Source organism: Lupinus angustifolius, chromosome LG20 (assembly GCF_001865875.1).
Source record: "Lupinus angustifolius cultivar Tanjil chromosome LG20, LupAngTanjil_v1.0, whole genome shotgun sequence".
Lineage (NCBI taxonomy): Eukaryota > Viridiplantae > Streptophyta > Magnoliopsida > Fabales > Fabaceae > Lupinus > Lupinus angustifolius.
In genome coordinates, this window is record NC_032028.1 from 18,096,503 (window position 1) to 18,118,927 (window position 22,425).

At 29.4% G+C, this 22,425-nt stretch overlaps 2 protein-coding genes across 3 annotated transcripts; one reads left to right on the forward strand and one right to left on the reverse strand.

Moving 5' to 3' along the window:
• LOC109336400 (plant cysteine oxidase 2-like) lies at window positions 4,912–9,359 on the forward strand. 2 transcript variants are annotated; one of them, XM_019572970.1, is made up of 5 exons: window positions 4,912–5,511; window positions 6,936–7,054; window positions 7,266–7,434; window positions 7,907–8,140; window positions 9,052–9,359. In XM_019572970.1, exons 1-5 carry the CDS (start codon window positions 5,286–5,288, stop codon window positions 9,174–9,176), a joined length of 873 nt encoding a protein of 290 aa, XP_019428515.1. In that variant the 5' UTR covers window positions 4,912–5,285; the 3' UTR covers window positions 9,177–9,359. The 2 variants fall into 2 exon arrangements, with proteins under 2 accessions (XP_019428515.1, XP_019428517.1); XM_019572972.1 differs by having other exon boundaries at window positions 4,916–5,511; window positions 7,922–8,140; window positions 9,052–9,336.
• On the reverse strand, window positions 15,017–16,387 carry LOC109336398 (aspartic proteinase CDR1-like). The gene has a single exon (XM_019572968.1). The coding sequence runs from the start codon at window positions 16,385–16,387 to the stop codon at window positions 15,095–15,097; it is 1,293 nt and encodes a 430-aa protein (XP_019428513.1). The 3' UTR covers window positions 15,017–15,094.

A 22,425-nucleotide genomic window follows, 5' to 3' on the forward strand; every position in this document is an offset into this window, starting at 1 on the left:
CAATGAGACGTGGGTCACTTTCTCTAAAGGAAAGTCTTTGTTTAAGTGCATGAAGCCCGGTATCTTGGCTTTAAAATATGATGTTGATGAAACCGTAGTGTAAGTTTGGTTAGCAATTTTCAACTTGTTGATTGCTTTTATCGTATTTTATTTATGATTAGTAGTGTGTACAGATACTTCGTGCCTGCCGGTGAATATTGTGTGATATTACATATTCAATTTTTATATTATTTTTTTATGATAATGTTTAATTTAAGGTGAAATGTGTGGTTAATTAATGTATTAGTAGTAGTTGCTTATGATTATATAGTTTTTTTGTAAAAACTAAATAATGTTAAGGGCAATATAGGAAATGGAAATTAACCATAAGGAATTTTATTTCAAGTTTTGGCTTTATATATAGTATAAATAATATCCACACTAAGGACAAAGATCCATACATAATTAGCATATTATACCCCATTAATTTCTATTACTTTTTATGCATAGTCAATAGTAATAAAAAATGAATGATAAATGATGAAAAAATAATGTATAAAAAATTTACATTGTCAATGCATACATTTTTTTCTCTTTAGTTATTGATGTATGCTCATGTTTTAATGCTATAAAAATGGATTTAATTGTGATATTTGTTAATATATATATATGACTTTAAATTTATTTTGCATATGTGGTTAAGGAGGTAGCTATTTTCTTATTGGTGGAGTGGTATAAAGTTGGCAGAGGAAAATATTTTAAATTATACTCTAAAACTATAATTATGGCTATAATATTGTGGTTTTGAGAATCTCTAATTACATCTGAATCAACCTCAATTCTTACAATTGGGATAAACTCAACTTAATCTTAATCACAATGTAAAACACTGCGACTTTTGACGAGTCAGAAAAACATATAAAGTTCTTTGGGGCATGCTTAGACCTGAGAGCTTTATAGAGGAAGTGGCCAAATCCATTTCTTTCCTTCAAAGTCATACTCATTGAGTCTCCACCATATAGCATAGAGTAAGTACAAAATCAGCTTGTATATGAACATAGCAATGAGAAGCAAATCATATTTAGGGTCACGAACGTCTCTATACTAAACCAAATCATATATTGTTGCTTCATATTTCTAACCACAAAAGAAGAGAATGGATCTATAAGTACCCCTGCTAAGTGGATATTTCTTCACTGGAAATACATTCTCTCCAATCTTATTCCCACATCCAAGTTTTGTGTTTGAAGTCCATATTTTTGTCTAAACAACAACATTGTCTGTCACTGTTTCAAATTTCACTTTATATAATTATAGTTGTAATATTGTGGTTTTGAGAGTTTTATAATAATTGTAATATTGTGATTTTGAGAGTTTTCACAATTGTCCTAATAACATTCACAACAAATATGAGGAATTATAAGGAGTATTTGTGTTTTTTCCTCGACTCGTCATTTGAATTTGAACTACTGTGTTACACTACTTCTTCTTTTGAAAAATAAAAAACACATCAACAAACATTTTTCTAGCAAAAAATACATAATCTTGATTCCATAATACTCATGGAGATACATATGAGCAAAATTTCATCTTGTTAGACACAATAAACAAATAAAAATATTTTTCCTTTTTTATAAATATAATAGTAGAGCAACTTCGAGTATAAATTACGTCATACAGTTAATAAGTATATTGTCTAATATGAGCAAACAAAATACTAATACTTTCCCCAATTTATAATCGAGTGTTAGATCCAAATTTCGAATTTGAAAACCAACATAATAAAAAATAAACATAAAAAAGTTTTCTGACTCAAATATATTATTAAATAATATGATGACAAGCTTACCACGACTCACCCACCCACAACTCACTTAATTAGACCTTACAAAATACATATGTATAACCTATTATCATGTCTTAATAATAAGAAGTTTGGAGTCAATATATAGTCTTTAAATTTGGATGAATTGTCCCATTTTTTATATTTCATTGTGTCATGAGTTAATTAAAAATTGATATATACCTAAAAAGAAAAATAAAAAATATAAATTTACATTTTTATACTATTCGATGAGATACGATTAGTTTGAGACACAGAGACAGAAAATTTTAGATAGAAGAATGTGGTTGATAGTCTTCATCCCCTCCTTCTTCCTAACAAGATATTGGGAGCAAATCCCAACAAGATATATGATAAGGAAACAAATAGCACCGCTTCTTTTGGAAGTTGCCAAAATTTTGGAGTTCAACCGGTGCAATTTTCTCTTGCTAAGTCAAAGTTAGCCCAAAACAACAAAATGTATTTTTCTACCAATTTTAGTTCATGTAGCCAAGCACCATTGATGGCCATTGTTGACGTGGAGCTCTAACATATTTATATGTTAAAAACAAAAAAGAGAGGTAACAGATCAAAAATATATTTAAGCCTAAAATTTATTAGTTATACTCAACACTTATATCAACCATTAATCAATTTTAACTTTTTTCAATAGCATATTAGATAATTTATGCAACGTTCTAAGTTGTCTATTCAAAATTCAATATCTTAATAATAGTTGTTTATGAGTAGACTCATCATATTAGCATGTCCATTATCAAAGCCTCTTACAACTTGTTTGAATTTTAGAAAGTAAATCTTGTGTATTCTTAGATCTGGGTCCTTAATTTATGTTGTCTTGTCACAAATACTAAATAATACCTTTTTTATTTCGTTTTTGTGTCTTATTACCATTATTGTTTTATATACTTAAATCAAAATACTTTTCATAATTCAATACTATATTTATTTTAACTTCAACATTATTTATACGAACATCAATTTAGTCCTTAAAAATTTTCACACGTACATTATTAAAAAATTTAAAATCCAAAATAAATTTCAAAGAGCATAAATATAAGTCAAAAATAGTTCATAAGGAAAACTAAAGTGTTCAAAAAATTACGAATAAAGAATATTTAAAAGAGTAATCTTACCCATTTTGAGATACCAAATTTATGTATAAAAAATGATTCTTTAATTTATTATTTATTTGAAAATATATTTAAAATTTTAATTCAAATAATCTAAGAAAATATATAGTTATTAATCAACGAATAATATGTATAATTTATATTGTCCAAAAATTTGTTAACGATTTAATAATTGTTGTAATCAAAATTGATATAAATAGTTAAATATATATCCGTTCATCCATTCTCGTGTTGAAGTTTAGTCTACTAAATTTCTATAACTTACATTAGGAAATACGCTGATTTAGATTATCAAACCTATTACATTGTTCGAGTATTGTGGATGAAAAAATATCAACTAAGAGGATTAACTTCACATATATACTTATAAATGTTATCGGCTCGTACATGATTGTCTCCTGTACGAAAATATTAAAATCAAAAAAACTTATTACATAAATAATATTTTTTTTCACTATGTTTTTTCCCAGGCTTTGACCGTTAATTAGGTCTTTCCGATACATAAGATGCAGTAAACACTGATATGTAAGGTAAATGATAAAATTATATAATTACATTTCAAACACATAAACACATAAATGGATCAGTTGTGAATCTTGTTATGTTCTTCAACAAGCCTACTAAAGTTTTGGTCTAAGCTTTGGTTGGTTGTGGCTAGTTTTTTGGTCCAAGCCTACAAAGTGTATTGTCTCATTCTTTTTTAATAAAGAACTAATCTCATTTAAGATGCATAAATATATCTCCTAATAAGTGTTGTTATCAGGAATTAAACCCTTATTTTTTAATCATCCCAAATCTATTATGACCTCATAGATTTATACTACTAAGCCAACAACTTATTATTCTTCACTTAGTTTAATTGGTGGCTAGCGACTCTTATTTTTTTCAGTTTCTGCAAGACAAAATCAATCCATAAAACTGAATGAAATCAACAATTTTTGTACTATTCAGTTTCTGAACTACTCCAAAAATTCAACTTTACCGAATCAAACTATTGGACCTATAACTTTCACCTACTTTAAAAAAATGATTATTTCCAACTATTATGTAATATAATCAGTAATTAATAGCCAGAATTATGGAAAGTAATAAATTATCATTACTCAAGAGTGTCTTAAGAAATAAAATTTAAAATTGATATATTCCACATTTTATTTAGGGGTACCACCACAAGATTGCATGAATGAAAGGGTTCAAAAGAAACAAAATAAAACAAAAAGGCAAAACCACCAAATCAAAGTGGAGTGTCCAGAAGTACAGATGTACCAAAGATATTTATATGAAAATAAAAAACACACATATATATATATATAGTGTAATATCCTAATATATTATCAACATAAAAATTTATACAAAACTAATATATCATCCATAATTTATTTGAATTACTTATATATAAAAATTAATAATCATTAAATATGAATTATACATGATATATTATTAGTGTAAAAACTCTTATACCAATGCATACTTTTTCTTATATACGTTAAACACAAAGTTATATAAAAAAGGAAAAAAAATTATGGTGTGTTTTTTATATTTTAACCACATCATTCATCATTTAATTCACTATCAAATATAAGTATATAACTAACTTGGGTGAATATAAATAAAAGAGAAATACACTTACTTTAAGAGTTATCAATTTTAAAAAAATCTAATGATTAAAATTTATTCGCTAATTTAAATTATTAGATTTATCTAGAATTGATGACTAGAATATGTTGAATTAAGTTAATTCTTTTTTATAAATAACAATCAATGATAAAATGATAATACATAAATTTTAACCTATATATTATACTATTATGAAAATGTGTTGTTGAAACTGCCCATTGGAATGCAAACATAGCCCCTGGTTTTCTCTTTTCATAAACCTGTTTCTCTCTCAGCAATTCTTCTTGGACTACAATATCTTTTAATATTAAATTCATTCATAAATCACAATCCTCACCCACTACAGATACCAATAATTTTCATATCTATCACCTCCTCTTTTTATTACCACCCCTTAACAACAACAACAACAATCTTAACCTTTGCAAAACCCTCCTAGAAAGTACAAACTACAAAGCAAAAACAAAAAAAACACTGTCCCTATCATTGTTGTTCTATTTACCTTATTATCCTTTCTATAATCTCTCTGCTCTACTGTTCTGTTTCTTGGGTCCTTAAATTTTACATTTTGAAGTGTTTTTTGGATACCCATTTGGATTTTATTTCATTGTTTTCTAGGATACCCAATTCCTCAAATTTGGATTCTATATCTTCTTCATCTCAATAACTTCGCAAAGTTGAGGTTTTTTTATTTATTTATTTGTTTTCGTTTTTGAATGGGTACTGAGAGGACTTTAGCTGATAGAAAAGGGAGAGATTTATGTGAATTACCAACAGAAACAATTACCAGCAACAAGTCAAGGAAGAAGAACCGGTGGCGTACTAAGAAGATGGTGTCACCGGTTCAGATGTTGTTTGAGACTTGCAAGGATGTTTTTTCCTCTGGTGGGGTTAGTATTGTCCCTCCCCCTCAACAAATTCAGAAGCTTCAATCTGTTTTAGGTACAAGTTTACTTATTTATTGTTTCTATTTGTGGTGGTAATGATTCACTGTGTCGTCGTTTGATCAATGTAGTCGGATTAAGACTCGGTTGTTGTTGTTGTTTTTAATTGTGGTTTTACTATTACTTGAGTGTTTTTTTTTCACGTGTTAAAAATTCCAGATCTTTGTTGTTTTTATCTTGTTACGTAGTCTAACAAAAATTATGAAACTCCAAATTGCACATAAGTGCTTACTACTATTTTATCAAATTATCATTGATTAGTAAGAAATGTGTGAATAAACAAATACCCCATTGGTCTTATTTTTAGGAATGTTATGAATGACACACCAAATTAGCTAATATTGATTTTTTTATTTTATAAAATTATTATTGATTAATGGAAAAATGTGAATAGGTGTGAATAAGCAATCGAGTTGTAGTACAAAAATCATTCATACATGAGGCAAGCATTGGGTTCCATTTAAAATATTTAATATTAAAATCTAGATTAAATTTCAACCATTTGTATACCCTTCTCCCCTTTTGTATAATTGGAGGGGTTTTGCTAGGTACTTTATTTGTTTCTTACTTTTATATTATTATTATGCCATCATTTTAATTAAATAATGTATCTATCTTGTTTGGTTTTGTATTGCTTCAATTTCACAAATTTCAACCAATGTTAGATTCATTGGATGATGGGGTTTGTGCTCTACTATATGTTAATTGTATTTCCTCCTCTTAGGGTGAGATATGCTTTTATGTCATTACATGCATGTATTTTTATATATTCTAAGGTTTTCCATTTCATATAAAAAATGTTATCATGTGCTTGTTGTTCCACACAAAATATGTTTACATTGAAGTTTTATGTTTGCCATGTGATGCTTCCTTGTGCTAATATGAATGAGACATCTTCAAAGCATTGTGTAGTATTATAAGTATTGTCTGAATATTTAACTGAAAAACCTTTGCTTCTCTCTCCTCTCCATATGTCACATCTTGCCATAAGATTGTTCATGTGTATATTTTGAATTTACATTGTCTCTTGGTCATTTTGAGGCATATATAATAAAGTCTAAAATTCTTATTACTTGCTAGGGGATACAGTGAATTAGTGTGCTTAATAGCATGCTGAGTGAACCTGGAATGCATGTAGTTATTATTTTCGTAATATACCTTTCGAGTCAACTATGTAGCATCGATACTTCAAAATGGGCTGTATCCGTATACTTTGATATTTATTATTATTTTTTGTGTTCCTTTCAACATATCAGTTTCCTTGTCCGTATCAGTGCTCCTTAGAGTCAACTAACTAATACACAGTTACCTGTGTCGTAACGCCAATAATTATTTAACCATTTGTTATTTACAGTTTTCATTTAATTTCCTAAGTTTATACGTGCCTTGCAAAGTTTACAATCATTGCCTTTGTTTGTGCAGATGGAATAAAACCCGAAGATGTTGGCTTGACACCTGACATGCCGTATTTCCAGACAAACGCTGCGCAAAGAATTCCAAGAATCACATACCTGCACATTTATGAGTGTGAAAAATTCTCGGTATTGCTTCTAACCTTAACTGCTTTCCTCATGCATAATTCACGGAAAAAATGCTGTTTTTTTTGTGTGTCTGACTCTTGGTACTCGAAAGTCACTTTTAATCTGATTATCTGGGAAAGGCGCATTTAAAGGACAAAGCTTTACCAGTTTTTTCCTTCCAATCACGAGACTTGAATCCGAAATGGTAACTTAATTTTATTATGTATTACAGATTGGAATTTTTTGTTTGCCACCTTCTGGTGTTATTCCTCTCCATAATCACCCGGGAATGACGGTTTTTAGCAAGCTTCTTTTCGGAACTGTGCACATTAAATCATATGATTGGGTCATTGACTTGCCCGCTGACTCTTCCACCTTTGTCAAACCATCAGAATCAGAAAGTAAGTGTTTTCCTATTTTATATTTTTTCTCCATATTGTAACTATTCACTATGCATGTTCAAAAGAGGAAAATAATATTTATTCACACATAAGGTATCGTATTTTCCCATTTAATACATATATTTGTGTAGAGAAGCAAGTCCTGTAATTTTCTTTTAAAAAGCCATAAATAAAAAAGCTGTTAGCATTTGATAGGAGCATGTATTTATTAGCAACTTCCATCATGTTTTAAACTCATTCTCCTTCCATTTTAAATTTCCATTCAATAGGTTCCCTTCTCTAGAATAATGATACTCACACACATCTGCACAATTTGTACTATCTGATTAAAAAAGTCGAACATGTATACCCGATATGAGGTGATGTACAACAACAACCAAATCTTAATCTCATTAAGTGTGCTTACATGATGTGTAAGAAATATTATTACTTGTTCTACTAAGAAAAAGAACATAGAGAAAATAATATTCGGATTCTAATGATGCAGGACTTGTTCCGGAGACGCGGCTGGCGAAAGTTAAGGTTGATGCTGATTTCACTGCTCCTTGCAACCCATCTATCCTTTATCCTGCAGATGGAGGCAACATGCATTGTTTCACGGCAGTGACAGCGTGCGCGGTTCTAGACGTGCTTGGTCCTCCCTATTCGGATCCTGATGGCAGGCACTGCACTTACTATACGAATCACCCCTTCTCTAGATTTTCAGGTAATCTTGCTCCTGAAATCATTCTCTTGATTACTACTCAACTATATACTTTTTACATTATGCATTGAAAGTCATATACTCTTTGTATGATATTTTATGAAAATGCCATTTCCATATCTTTGAATATATATACACACATACACATATACATATACATATAGGAAGTGACTCAAGTGAGATTGTTACGCGTGTGTGTGTATATGTAGTTATTAAAACACAAGTATATGTATATAGTTTTGGTCATTTCTATTTCACTATAGCTACTAAAACAGAAGTCTACATAGTTTATTTTACTATTTGATTGTCATTGGTGGCTTGTCTTTTGTGTATTTATATTTTGATTCTATTACATACCCTTTATGCAAAGTATCAACACATGTTTCTTAGAGATATATCTAATTAAGGGTATGCTTGTTTAGACTCTTTTTTCCATATAAAAAATCACTTCTGACATTTATATTCTAAAAACATTTATCTGAAAAAGCTGAATTTCATCTTATATAGGTTTTTTCAGTTTTCCATAAAAACATTTTTCTTTCAGAGTATTACTCTTAATCCCATTTTTTGTGAATGGGGATGAGCCTTAATGCAACATTAAGTTTATTGGGAGCCCCTCTTCTATTTTACAAAGTGTGTCACTATATGTACCATTTGTTGTGATTGGTTGAAAAATAAAATTTAAATCAAAGTTTAATAATTAAGTATTTTCTGACCACTTATGGTAAGTGACATATGGAACGACACACTTTATGCGAGAGAATATGTCCTCCCAAGTTTACTACATTTCACATCATGAAACTAGCTTCTCCAATTCTATGTTGACACTTACCAAGTGGAATCTTTAAACAAGTGGGCCCCAACATTTTGATTTGTCCTAATGGAGTTGTTTCTTTATTTGTTTGAAATTATAGTTGATGAAATATCCATAGCAGAAGAGGAAAAGAAAGATTATGAATGGCTACAAGAAAGGGTTCTACCTGATGATGTGGAAGTTGTTGGAAAAATGTATAGTGGTCCAATGATTGTGGAGACTTAATCTTCATTTGATCCTTTGTTTCTGCTACATGCCAAATATCTCTACACAAATTTTTCTTACCAATCAATGCTCTTGTTAGAAGAGAATCCTAGTGGTCTTTGTTATTGTACTTTTTCAGTATTATTACTATTTTCTTTACCTCTTTTATCTTATGCATGCATGGAACATGAAGCACTTGTTACTTGGTGCTGTTTTTCATTAGTCTTGTGTACATACACCAAGAAACAGTAAAAGATAAACTTAAAATGAAGGTGCAATGCAATGAGCTAGTCTTCTGAAATATTTTCATTTTTAATAAATTTAATCATGGATGATTTAAAAGCTTCATTACAGTTAATGTGTTTAGTAGATTGGTATATATATATATATATATATGAAAATTATGTGTTTTGTAGATTGGTATTCATTATTTTACATTACAATTATACATCAGACATAGTGTTGTATAAAGAGTATTATTATTTGTTCCACAATTTTGATCATTAGTGGGGTATATGTATATATGTCATCCCTTCAACCCTTTCTGGATTTGTTTTTTCTATTATCCAAGGTCTGACTTAGAGAGTTAGTCATAAAATATGCAACCCAAGGTCATACTTAGAGAGTTAGAGTCATAAAATATGCAAACCCAACATGTAGAGATTGATGAGTTTCTTCAAAGGTTTGTTTGTTAGTTAAGTTTTGGAGGAGAAAGAAGGGTAATGGAAATCTTCGGAAGTCATCTTATAGTAAATCTCATGTTTTCAAGCCTTTCCTTTTATTTTATTCTCTTCCAAAATTAAACTTGCAAACTGACCATAAGTGTTCTATTTGCCTCAAAATGGTTTTGTTTTCAAATGTTGTTGTGCCTCACAATCACAATCATTTTATCTTCAACAATCATTGATATGTCCTAAAATAAGAGTACGTGGATCCCCTCTCATTTTAGAATGATATAGTTATAATTAGAGATGGCAAAATAGGTCGCTCGACTCGTTTCGCCCGTACTAGAAATGCCCACAACATTTTATGTGGGTGTGGGCATATCCGCATTATCTTAATAGACAAAATGACCCCGCCCGTTTTAAAACGGGCTAACGGACATAGGGTGGCCCGCAGACATAAATAAGAAATATAAAAAGAAAAAAGTAATACAATAAAATAGAAAAAAATTAAATAAAGTTGTTAAAGAGAACATTTTTTTAAAAAAACTTTGATATTATATATGAAATTGAACAAACTGTATTACATTATAATATTTTTGATACATTAAATCATATTACATTATAATTTATTTGTTTTTTCCTTTTTTTATTACAACAAGCCCGCGGGTTGCCTGTATTGCTTACTAGAAATGTCTGCAGGTATGGCAGGCAAACGGATCATTCGAAATGGGCAAAAAAATAACTTTTGTATACCCTGCCTCTAAAAAATTACGGACTATATCAGCATGTATTTTACCATTATAATTATGAAGGGCACCACAATCAAAATATTGGACGAAGTAAGGAGATCCATTCACAATTGTAACAGTGAACATGTTACTATGTTAGGAAGCATAAGCTCCTAAGCTGAAAAGAGCTAAATTGCATATACTCCTACGGAAAGGCTATACAACATGATGAATTTAAACTCTGATTTTCTCCATTGTTTGAGGTGTGAACAACAACACATTATTGAAAGACAATATAAAACCTAAAAGATGATTACCATAAACATTCTAGGATAACCCATAACAATTATTTAATTATCTAAATAACCTATCCTAATGGCTTTGTAATGGATCTAGTAACAAGTAACCTAAATTATAAAGAGTGCATTGTAGAGTAAAAATGCATACATATTTATCCATAATTTATTTGTATTGCTTATTTTAAGAGCCAATAATGATTGAAAATGAATGATGAATGATTAACTAACAGTGTAAAAACTTTTACATCAAAATTATTAAATAAAGTTGGACTCTTTATTGGGCTGAAAAAATAAAGGCCTATCACTACCTTTTACATCAAAATTTTGTTAATCCTTTGACAAAATTGGGCTAAAAATTTCGATCTGATGAAGAGCTCAAACCATGTGAAGTTGATTTAGCTAAAAAATTATCCAAAGTTCATCAATTAATGCACATGAGAATTGGTTTGCTGAGAAAGTTATTATGAAAACTGCATAAATAAGTAGTAAGTGTCCAAATCATCAGATATTTAATGGGAACTTGCATAAGACCCATTTCACATTTCCAGCTAGTCACTTAATTCAAAGGCTAATCAAAACTATTGACTTATTTCACTAGAATAAGCTCAACTTGCATATGAAGTTGCTGATTATATCCAATTAAGAATGGAGTTAATTAAATCTTTAGGTTTCTATATGCTGATTATCCAATTGGACCACCATACAAGATTTCCCTCTTTCCTCTTTCTTCAAATAGAGTATTGTTTTATGAATTATATTCATATATGAGCTGATTGATTAGGCAAGGTATACAACAGCAAGTTGAATTATAAATGGTTTAGAACATATAGTATATAAACATGCAAAGGTAATATAAGAGTTTATTTTTAGATCAATGCAATAGTGTAACACTTATTAACTTTGTAACTTATAATGTATTGGGGATAGTCGGGTAGATCCATTTAAATCAAGATCTGTGCATAAGATAAATAAGTATTCTAATAAACTTTGCAACTGAGAAACATTTTCTCAAAATCGATACCATCAGTTTAGGTATAACATGTGTATCATTGACAATTTGGGCAAAGTTGATGGGGCCTGCTCGTATGCATTTATTGGATAGACAAAATATGAAAAATATGTATATCCACCCTAAAATGTCCTATTCGCTGACAAACATTTTAAATGGCATAACGGACGACATGCATTATTAGAAAAAAAATATTGAACATTAAATATAAATATATATATATATTTTGCTAACATGAGAGACGGTGTTCAATTTGTTATAATATGCATTTGTATATAAAATGTGAGAAAATACTATCATTTTCTTATTATATATATGCATTTATATTTTATATATTATCTATAAGCATATGTACTATAACTTTTGTATTTTGTATGCAAATTATGTACTATATATATTTTGTATTATATATACAACTGTATTTTATATATTGTTACATTTATATGATTATTTATTATGATAAATGCATTTGTATGCAAATATGTATGACTAGTATATATACCTTTTATATATATTTATTTATTTAGGGCAGCCCGCAAATTGCCATGCCCATGTTTAGGGTGAGTAGGACATGAGAGACTATCACTATGTATTAGAGAATTAGGATTTGTATTTAGTTATTGTTTCCCTTGTTTATATTAGGTTTACATAACATACATATATAGCTCTCTACCCTAACCTCTTTACATCAGCCTGTATTGTTGTTATATAAAGAGTATGAGTCATTGAACAACACATTTGTGAGTTAGATCTTGGAGGGAAATGAAGGGAAATATATGACTTCAGAGTCATCAAATATACTTGTGAGATAAATCCAAAGCTTTCTATTTCTTTTTCTTCCTCACCAAAACTCAACTCACAAACGTCCGATAAGAAAATAAGCAAGCTTAAGTCATCAATACTATCATTATTAACAAGATTTTATGTAGTAGTTGTAGTTTCAGAAACTCCCAAAATGCCAAAACCTTAACGCTTCAAATAACTATGGGCAAATACGATCAATGCAATCACAATAATGGTTACAATACAATATTCATGACTCCCAAAAACTTATCATATCGATACCTGTAACGGTTGAAGACCCAAATTTGAAAACATAATTATAATAGTATTTAGTTACAACTTACAACACGAATTAAGACAACCAAGTGCAGGCCAAAAAAAAGGTCAATACAACCAAGTCATCCAACTTGTATGATCAATATCTAACAATTACCATTGCATAGAAGGTGTGCAACATAAAAACAGCCAAGACCAACCGAATGGCAATAGATTGAGCCTTACTCCAATAATTCAAAGCTGGGTACCCTACCCATAACCCACTACTCAATTATAGTACTACACTATTCAGATTCAATCAATGAGGTAGGTCCATGTAGACCATCCCAACTAATCTCTATAAATAGTGGAGACCTTCATAGATTTAAAATTATTGTTTATTTTCTCTCTTCATTGTCTTGCTTCTTTAGAGAGTAATCAGTTTATGTGTATGTGACAATCCTTTTAAAATAATATAATGGGTGGACCATATATTTGTTGATAAAAAACGTATCTTAAATTTTATCTTGTACCAACGAAAATATGTCACTTCAATTAAAAATTTAAACATTCATTATTTTTTCTATTTTGTTTCATTGTTATTGGTATAAATATGATATGAATATAGTTTGAGACAACAAATCTTTATTCATAATGAGTGATGATTAATCACTTTTACAAGTAAGTCTTAATCCCGGGGATTATTAGACTACATGAATCACAATGACACATAATATTATGTCATAAATGGTATTTATTGTTAACTAAACATTGAATTTATTTTTTTTAATCGTTTGACCTTCCTATATATTATTAAATATGAGGCGAATGGATTATTAAATATTAACTAAGAGGTTGAATTAAGTAAACTAGAGAAATATGGATTTAATAAAGAGAGTAGAAAAACAAAACATGCTAACAATTGTCATAAATAATTGAAAAGTTCTCATTTTACCTATTCTATACTAGCTTTTGATACACTTTTTAACTCAAGTTATTCATACTTGTACAATTTTAATACATAGTTGTGTATAAATTTTCATGATGCACAATTAGCAATATATCACCTATGAAATTCTCATTTATAGGTCATTTAGGTGTGAAGATCATGAAAAATAGACAAGATATCTCCCTTAGCAAGCAAACATTTGCTCAATGAGAAAGAAGGTCTCACTCAGTGAGCACACCATCTCTTAGTGAGAATGAAGTACAGAGTTTGGGATCTAGGAATGTGAGAACTCACTCAATGAGCCTTGTGTTGCTGATAATGAATTGAAGATCTTGCCAAGTGCGAGGAACATATGTGAAGGTTGAGCGAGATTACTTGATCCTACAACACTTTAAAGATAAAATATATTAATTTTTTTGGATTATCTTTTGGGGAACCAAAAAATTCAAGACCCTTTTACAATTTTCTAGGATTTTTAGCTTGATTTTGAGTGTTCAATCATGAGAGAGAGGATTGGGGAATCAATATAGCTACCTTGAAAAGTCCACTTGTTTTTCCATGGAAGTTACTCCTTTGTTCTAGGTGCCATGAAAATGAGTAGCCCAAACTCTTTCTTGTTAGGATTAGATATAAATATTTAACCTTATGTATACATTTGATTCATATTTATATGGACGTTTTTATCAATGATTCTTATGAGTTATTTTCATGCTTAATACTTACTTTAGCTTGATCATCTTTGGTATCATTTACTGGTTTTGAATGTATGGTAGAAATCATATTTTCTAACTTGATTACAAATATCTCATTTTGTGTGTATAAGTTCAAGGAATAGAGTTGTATTGATAAATCATTTTTAACAATACAAATCATTTTGTTATTCATTCAAGGAATTAATGGTTAGAGAAATGAATTGGTGATATACTCATTAAGAGATTAATAATAGATAGAAATGGCGTTGGAAGAATAATTTTTTAGTTAGGTTTTGTATATTGAATTGCCTAAATATAGTTTGATGGATAGTAAAATCTAATTCCAATACTTTCTATCATATTAACTTCCCAATTTATCAACTTAGCTTTTACATGATTGGAAAAACAACAACTTAATCTAAACAAATTTCACTTAAGATAATAGTTAAGTTTAACGACATAATATCACTCAAGTCCTTATAAATTGGACAATCTTTTATACTTATTCGTGAGAATCCTATTTAATATTTTTATAGATTGATTTGCTGGTTAACACTAATCAATATTTGCTGCAATCTGTACGCTTGAAAGAGACAATATTCTTTTGTAGGTCATAACCAACCAAGAAGTTCTGTTGAGCCAAGTTCCCAAAGACAGGTGTAGTTTGAGTAGGACTGAAGGCTAAGCATGCAATATTATCAGCCATCAGAACAAATGTGTTCATAGCATTCAATTGCACATTTGCACCACTAAAATGTGCAGTGATTATTGGAACCTCTGATTTTTCCAAAACAATTCTATAGCAAAGACTTAATAGATTTGAAGGTTTTTCAACTCGCTCCAATTGAACAACATTTGCTATTGCTGATTCCAACCTAGAGTAAAGATCATTTGGCAAAAAAGATAGGGTTGTACCAGAGTCAATTATAATGTTACCTTTTTTCTTATCACTATTACTAGCAAGGGAGTCTCCGAATTCTAGTCTATTGTTTCCTACACTAATTGCTTCCAAGGTTAAGTAGTAAAAGTCTTTTGGAAACATAGGAGTTGAGACAACCCCATTACCAAAAATCATATCATCATTTCCAAAAATAAGTTTGCTCGAGGACTGAGGTTGTGATAGTGGTACCAAACAATAGGAGAATTTGGTTGTGCCCAATTGAGAAACAAGAGATGTTGGCCCAGGACCAAGGCCAACAATGCCAGAAGTTTCCCCAAAGAAGTGCAATGTATTGATGTGTCCACATCCAATCACAGTTTTATGTAACATGAAAGGAGAACCATCAATTGTGTTTAAAGTTAGAGTCTCTAAACTAAGATCCCCTATTGATTCTGAACTATCCATATATGAAATACCATATTGGCATTTTTGTTCATTATCGAGAGAACAATAAGATCCCATGGAGTAACATAAATCAGAAGAGCAAGGAATGGTTTGGTATGTTGTGGAATTTGAAGGGTCAAATATTGGAGAGGTTTGATTGTAACAATTTTGACAAGGTATACATTGTAACCAAATAATGTCACTACCAGTGTCTACAATACCGTAGAGATGGAATGGTGGGGTGCCAATTGAGTAACTCATTAGATATTCTACTTTGTCGGGTATTATAATGGAAGAAGCTACATTTGCAAGATTAGAAAAAGCTTGGCTGAAATGATTAGCACGATTGATGGAACGACGCACTGCATTTGAAACTCGTTGGGATTGAGTTTCCATCGGAAAGTAGAATGGTGATTTTGGAGAATCGCGATGGATGAGCTCAACACTAAAGCCACCATTGAGAGCCTTGGTTAGAGATATGCCATAAAGGCAAAGCAAAATGAAAGAAAAAGATGAATAACATGACATTATTGCTATGGTTGGGAAAATTATTCGTGAGAAAAGAGGTGATATATAAAAATGGATATGGGAGAAATGTGGGATAAAGAGCATTAACTAGCTATTCAATGCTTCCTCAGAACTTCTTATAAGAAAAACTAGGCTTTTTAGATTGGAGTTATGGTTAGGATAAAAAAATAAAATATTAAAAATTGGCTTTTGATGCTACGAAACTCTCAAGTAACTTTTGCACATCTTTAGAGTTATTTAAATAAATAGATAGGAAACTCTTATTAGAAAGTAGGCTTCTTAGATTATTGACAAATTGATGAATTCTTTATGCATGACAAAATTGATCTCTACACCAACAAGGCGTTGATATAATGGTATAAACTCCACTGGATTCTTAAGGTCGAAAGTTCAATTCCTAAGATCGAACTTGTTGGGAGGGGCAACCACAAACCCCAAAGAGGATTAGTTCCTTACCCAAAAAAGTGAGAAGATATCCTTGGTAAAACAAAAAAAAATCATCTCTACCATGATATATAAAGGACTTTGCTGATTCTTCTAAAGACAAAACCCAATTCAATGATATCTATGCTTGAAAATTGATTAGCCCCACTACCATTGGGACAAACATTGCTTAAAAAACTGAAATTAAAGTTAGTATTAAAAAACAAATTTGAAAAATGGCTTTTGATGGTAATTAATATATATCTTCATGGAACTTCTATACACTTTAGAGCCACTTCTATGATTCCAATATCTAACTGATTGATTAAATAATAGGGGATAAAACCATATAAACTGAGTTTTATTGGATAAGAAACAAGTAATTTTATATATTTATTTTTTATTGATTAAAGTAACAGAATCGGTCCAATAGTTCTTCGCATCCTGAAACAATTTATGTTTTATTGAAAAATATCTTAAAATTATGGCCGTTAAAGATTAATTGCTACCATGTTTTGTAATCCTTATCCGAGAATCTAATCGTTCAAAAAAAAATAAATTGGGTTAAAAAACAAGGCTAACATAAGGTTGTATTGGAATTAATATGGATTAAGGTTGTGTTGGAATTAATATGGATCAAGGTTGTGTTGGAATTGTCTCATATTGCGACTTCAACACGTGTTTATTTTATTGATAGACTTGAAATTGTAAACTGTATATGAGACATATTTATATTTGTTTATTTAGCTATATCTTGTAGGGTATAAATACTTGTATAGGGGAATTTGTAGAACAAGAGTGAAGAAGACTAATATAGCTTATTTATTGAATGCTTCCTCAGAACTTCTCAAGTAACTTCTCTACATCTTTGAGAAGTGTACCGATTGAAGGTTTGAAACTATATCCTAAAAAATTGCATTGATCAGAGTTTGCAACTTTGTTAACATAAATTATAGAATTGTAGTGTGAGAGGATTTGCAACTTTATCAGCACAAAGGTTGAATAAGTAGGGAAAATATTGTACATTATTAGTTTCAATTGTTGAACAAATACCTCCTTGCATATGAAAACTAGATAGAGAGACAAATTCAAATACATACATACCTTTAGTGAAAGGTTTTGAAACTTTCTTTGTTCAATCATATTTTGTCAAAGTTGTGAATTGTCAACATTCACTCTTCATTTTGAGGGAGTTTTAAAATATATTTTAAAATTTTGAGTTAATAATTAGTCTAAAATTATTTACCTTTTGCATAATAATCAATCATTATAAATTTAATTCCCATAATTAAACATGTGTTAAATAAATAATTAGTTAGTTAGTTATGAATTAGATAGAATTAACTCTCTGGTATATTTCAGGTTGGTTATTTATTCAATCAATAAAATACAGAATCATTTTTTTGCTCTTTGGTTTCTAATATATCTTTTCATAGTTTTATGACACATAATAATTTATAAAAATAATATTATATTCATATTTTACATAATTTTTTTATATGAAAATGATTATAATAATAATAATGTTTAAATATGCTTTTAGTCAATGAATTTAGCAGTCATACTATTTTTAGTCATTGTATTTTTTGAAGTTCTTAGTTCCTATTTTTATATTGCATTTTGCTTTTAGTCCTCCACATCAACATTAATTTTAGGCCAATTTAGGGATGTCATGTGAGAGGATTCTTTACAATAAATGCTCTATCATGAGATGATTTTAAAGAGGTTTTCTCTTCTCACATTCCCACCATTATTATTTATTTAGTTTATAGAAATCATACCTTTGTCATTAACGAATCTTCAAACTGCTATAATTAGTGTACATAGTTTAAGGTCACAAACTCAAATATGACATCTTTGAGAAACATTTGCTTGGAGCAAGAGGTAGTCACATCTTATCCTTATTTAACACAAGATTCCATATATTATAGTAGATTACTTATGATTGTAAAATATGTTAATTATTTTTATTTATATATTATATGCACTATAAAAATCAATGATTAATAGTTTAAAATTATAAGAGGAGTTATAAGATGATTTGACGATTAAATTGAATAAGTTTAAGGAATAAAACGAAGGAAATTGTAAGTTCGAATATCATCCATAATAAATTTAAAAAAAAATGATTTATATGATGATTTGATAGTTGGGAGAAGGAGTAGAGTGGCAAATATTGGAGATATAAGTCTTTCCCACGATAAATAATAACAAACTCTAAAAAAAATAGTTTAAAACTATCCATGTGATTCTAACATGGACAAAGCACTCTAGCGTAGTGCACAAATGGTTCAGCAGCGCTGGCCATGTGCACAAATGGTTCACATGCATTACTTATATATAATTAATTATTGCATATTATAAAGCTGGAAGATCGAGGTCTTCTTAATATGTTAATAATAAATGGATCAAATCAAAGTATAATGGTGTCTCTTACCTTTGAGTCTTATTACTCTTATACTTATTTGCTTTGGATAAAGACATTAATTTATGGATAAAGAATGGAATAAACCCACCACGTATTGTTATGGTAGACATTTCAATCTCAACTTTGGTTAACTAGACATCTTCTCTGTCACCTGATAATTAATAACAAGAAAAGTGAATATCCTTTTTTATAACAAAATGGACACTACGTAAAATGTATTTGAATGTAAATATATATATATATATATATATATATATATATAAAAGTTTTGGATTTGTTTGAATTAATTCTTGGTTTGGTTATTGTTTGATGAAGAGATGATGCCTGGTTAACTGGATGTTAGTACTAATAACTATCATGATTTGATAATATAAGAATAATAAAATAAAGTAGTTAAGATGAGGAGAAAAACTAATGTGATCTTTAGAATATTTCATTAAAGTTATTCGATAATCTCTATAAACTGGGAGTATTTTAAATTAAGGAACTCATACGAAAAATGTTTTTCATGTTAGATTCCTTAACCATTTTCATGAGATGTATATGAGTCTTATATGTCCTATTCCAGGATATAAGTGTTTATGAATTTATTTGAAACGGCCATAGTAGGAGACACTTGCTTTTGATATTACATAATCATAAAATATTATTAAATAATTATAATTGAATATATGTGAGTATTTATGATAACCTAATTTTTTTTATACGTCTATATGCTATGTGTAAAATATATAAAAATTTTATTTGGTTAATTTTAATATAGTGAGGCTTATCATATTATTATCTATAGCATAATAGCTCATGGTTGTTACAATATGTTCCAATTGTTGTTGTATTGTTGTGTTGCTCTAAAAAATATTTAGATTTGAATTTGAGTTTTTGAGTGAAGTATGAGAATCATTATATGAAGATTGGAGATAAATATTTAAGTGTGAGAATGAAAAAAATTATTAATTTATAGAATCAAGAAAGTTAGTAACTCATATGGGAGGAGTAAAAACAAGAGTGAAGTGAGATTTAAAATTTTGAGAAATGAAGAAAATATGATTATGAGTATAATGTGATTGGAGATCATATGAAAGCTTTTAAATGTCTTTGTTTGAAAAAAATATATGCATACATCGATAAGTTCCCTTGACGATTGATGAAAAGTTGTAGTTATTGCAAGTATATAGCTATTAATGCACTCGAAAAATATAGTAAGATTAGGGTTTTTTTTTATAATTGATTTTGGAACACCAAGTAGATTTTTGAATTCGTCTGGAGGAAATGACATAATAAAAATACACTGCTTCTTGTAAAAATGAGATTGCAACTAAGAGGGGGGTGAATTAGTTTACTTAAAATTATGATAGCTTTTTTTGCAAAATATAAGAGTTAATGTGCAGCGGATAATATTGCAGAAAAATAAACAAAAATAAATTAAATAGGTGAGGGAAAAGAGAGTACACAAGGATTTTATACGGGTTCACCTTCTTGTTCACCAAAGGCTACGTCCAGTACTCTTGCAACACAAGAGATTTTCCACTAAATATTATGAGTAGTAATTACAATATCTCACCCCGAGATCTCTAAGTATCTTACACACTCACTAATATTTATACTTTTGGAAAACACCTTTCCAAGTAACTCTATCCCCTTTCTATTCACACCCTGTGAAAGAAAGTTTATTGCAATGATTGAAGAATTTCAATGATGGTTTTGGATTGCCTTTACAAGTATGAAATATTATAACACTTACAATCCAATAAACTCCTTTGTATACTTAGTAATAATGCTCCATAGATTTGTAAAACTTTGAAACAATTACTTCAAGTAACTTAGAAAAATTCTCTTTTGAATGTTTAAGAACTTAGTGCAAAAGTGCAGAAAAATAGTGAGAGAATTTTTCAGAGTCGTATGAGAGTTGTATAAAAGTTGTGTGTTTATGTTGTGAGATTTAGAGTCTTTATATAGACTTTCCAAACACCCATGGTGTCTTTCTGAAAGTGTAGGAGTTGTTTGAAGTGAAGAGATTTCATTTGTAGTGAAAACATTTCGTTTTGAAATCTGAAATCTTATGCAACAGTCTTCAGTAATCGATTACTAATAGTGGGTAATCGATTACCCAAACTCTCTGTCCATTGTTTATTTAAAAACAAATTAGAGTAATCAATTACACCATTTGGGTAATCGGTTACTCAACTTTTGTAAAACTGGTAATCTGTTACTCAAAGGTAGTAATGAATTACTCTGAATAGTTTAAAGTTGGATAACTCTTTTTCTCTCACATGTAACTTGTTACTTGAATGAAGTAACCTAGTACACATCATTTCAAAAAATGTTTTAAGTATTTTTAAAGTGTTTCATTATTCTTTTCAAAAAATGTTCTAAGTATTTTTAAATTGTTTCATTATTCTTTAAAAATAGTTTGAGAATTACTACTTTGTATTTATAAAGAGTTTTAGGATAGAAGTATCTATAGAGACTTAATCTAATTTTCGCGAAGCTTTAATCTTCTTTGTCTTCATAAGTATTCTTCCTTTTCTTCTTTTTGGTGATTTTGGTGTCTTCATCAAAACCTTGCCAATGTCAGGAGTAAAGATCTTCTTCACAATCTCCCCCTTTTTGATGATGACAAACCAATATCTTATTGACAGTGTAATTTTCTTGAGAGCAGCATACTTTGAGATATGTTGAAGTTTGACTTGAGTATGCTCTCCCTATTTTGTATGCTCCCCCTTTCTTTTGGAGTAATGTGCATGAAATAATTTTACAGAAAATACACTCCCAACTTTTCTCCCCCTTTTGACTTCATCAAAAAGTAGAAAAGCAAAGATATTCTAGCACAATATATATAACATACATACACTTTATATAATTAAGATATAACAATATTGTAACATATATTCATGTAAAGATATAGATAAGTATTGAAATGCATAAATAAGATGTTTCAATCAAATATCCAGAAATGGAACAATAAAACATAAAACATCATAAAGTAACTTGTTCAGGAATATACAACAATAACTCAAAAACAACAACCAAGTAAAAATTTGTCCGAGATTTAAAATAGTACAACCAGAAAATCCTAACAACAGTTATACTAAGATTCAGGCTCCGAATTGTCTTCATCAATATCCATGTTGTCCATCCTAGAGGAGAGGCAATAAAGTGTAAGAACAGGATTGCAACTAAGAGGGGG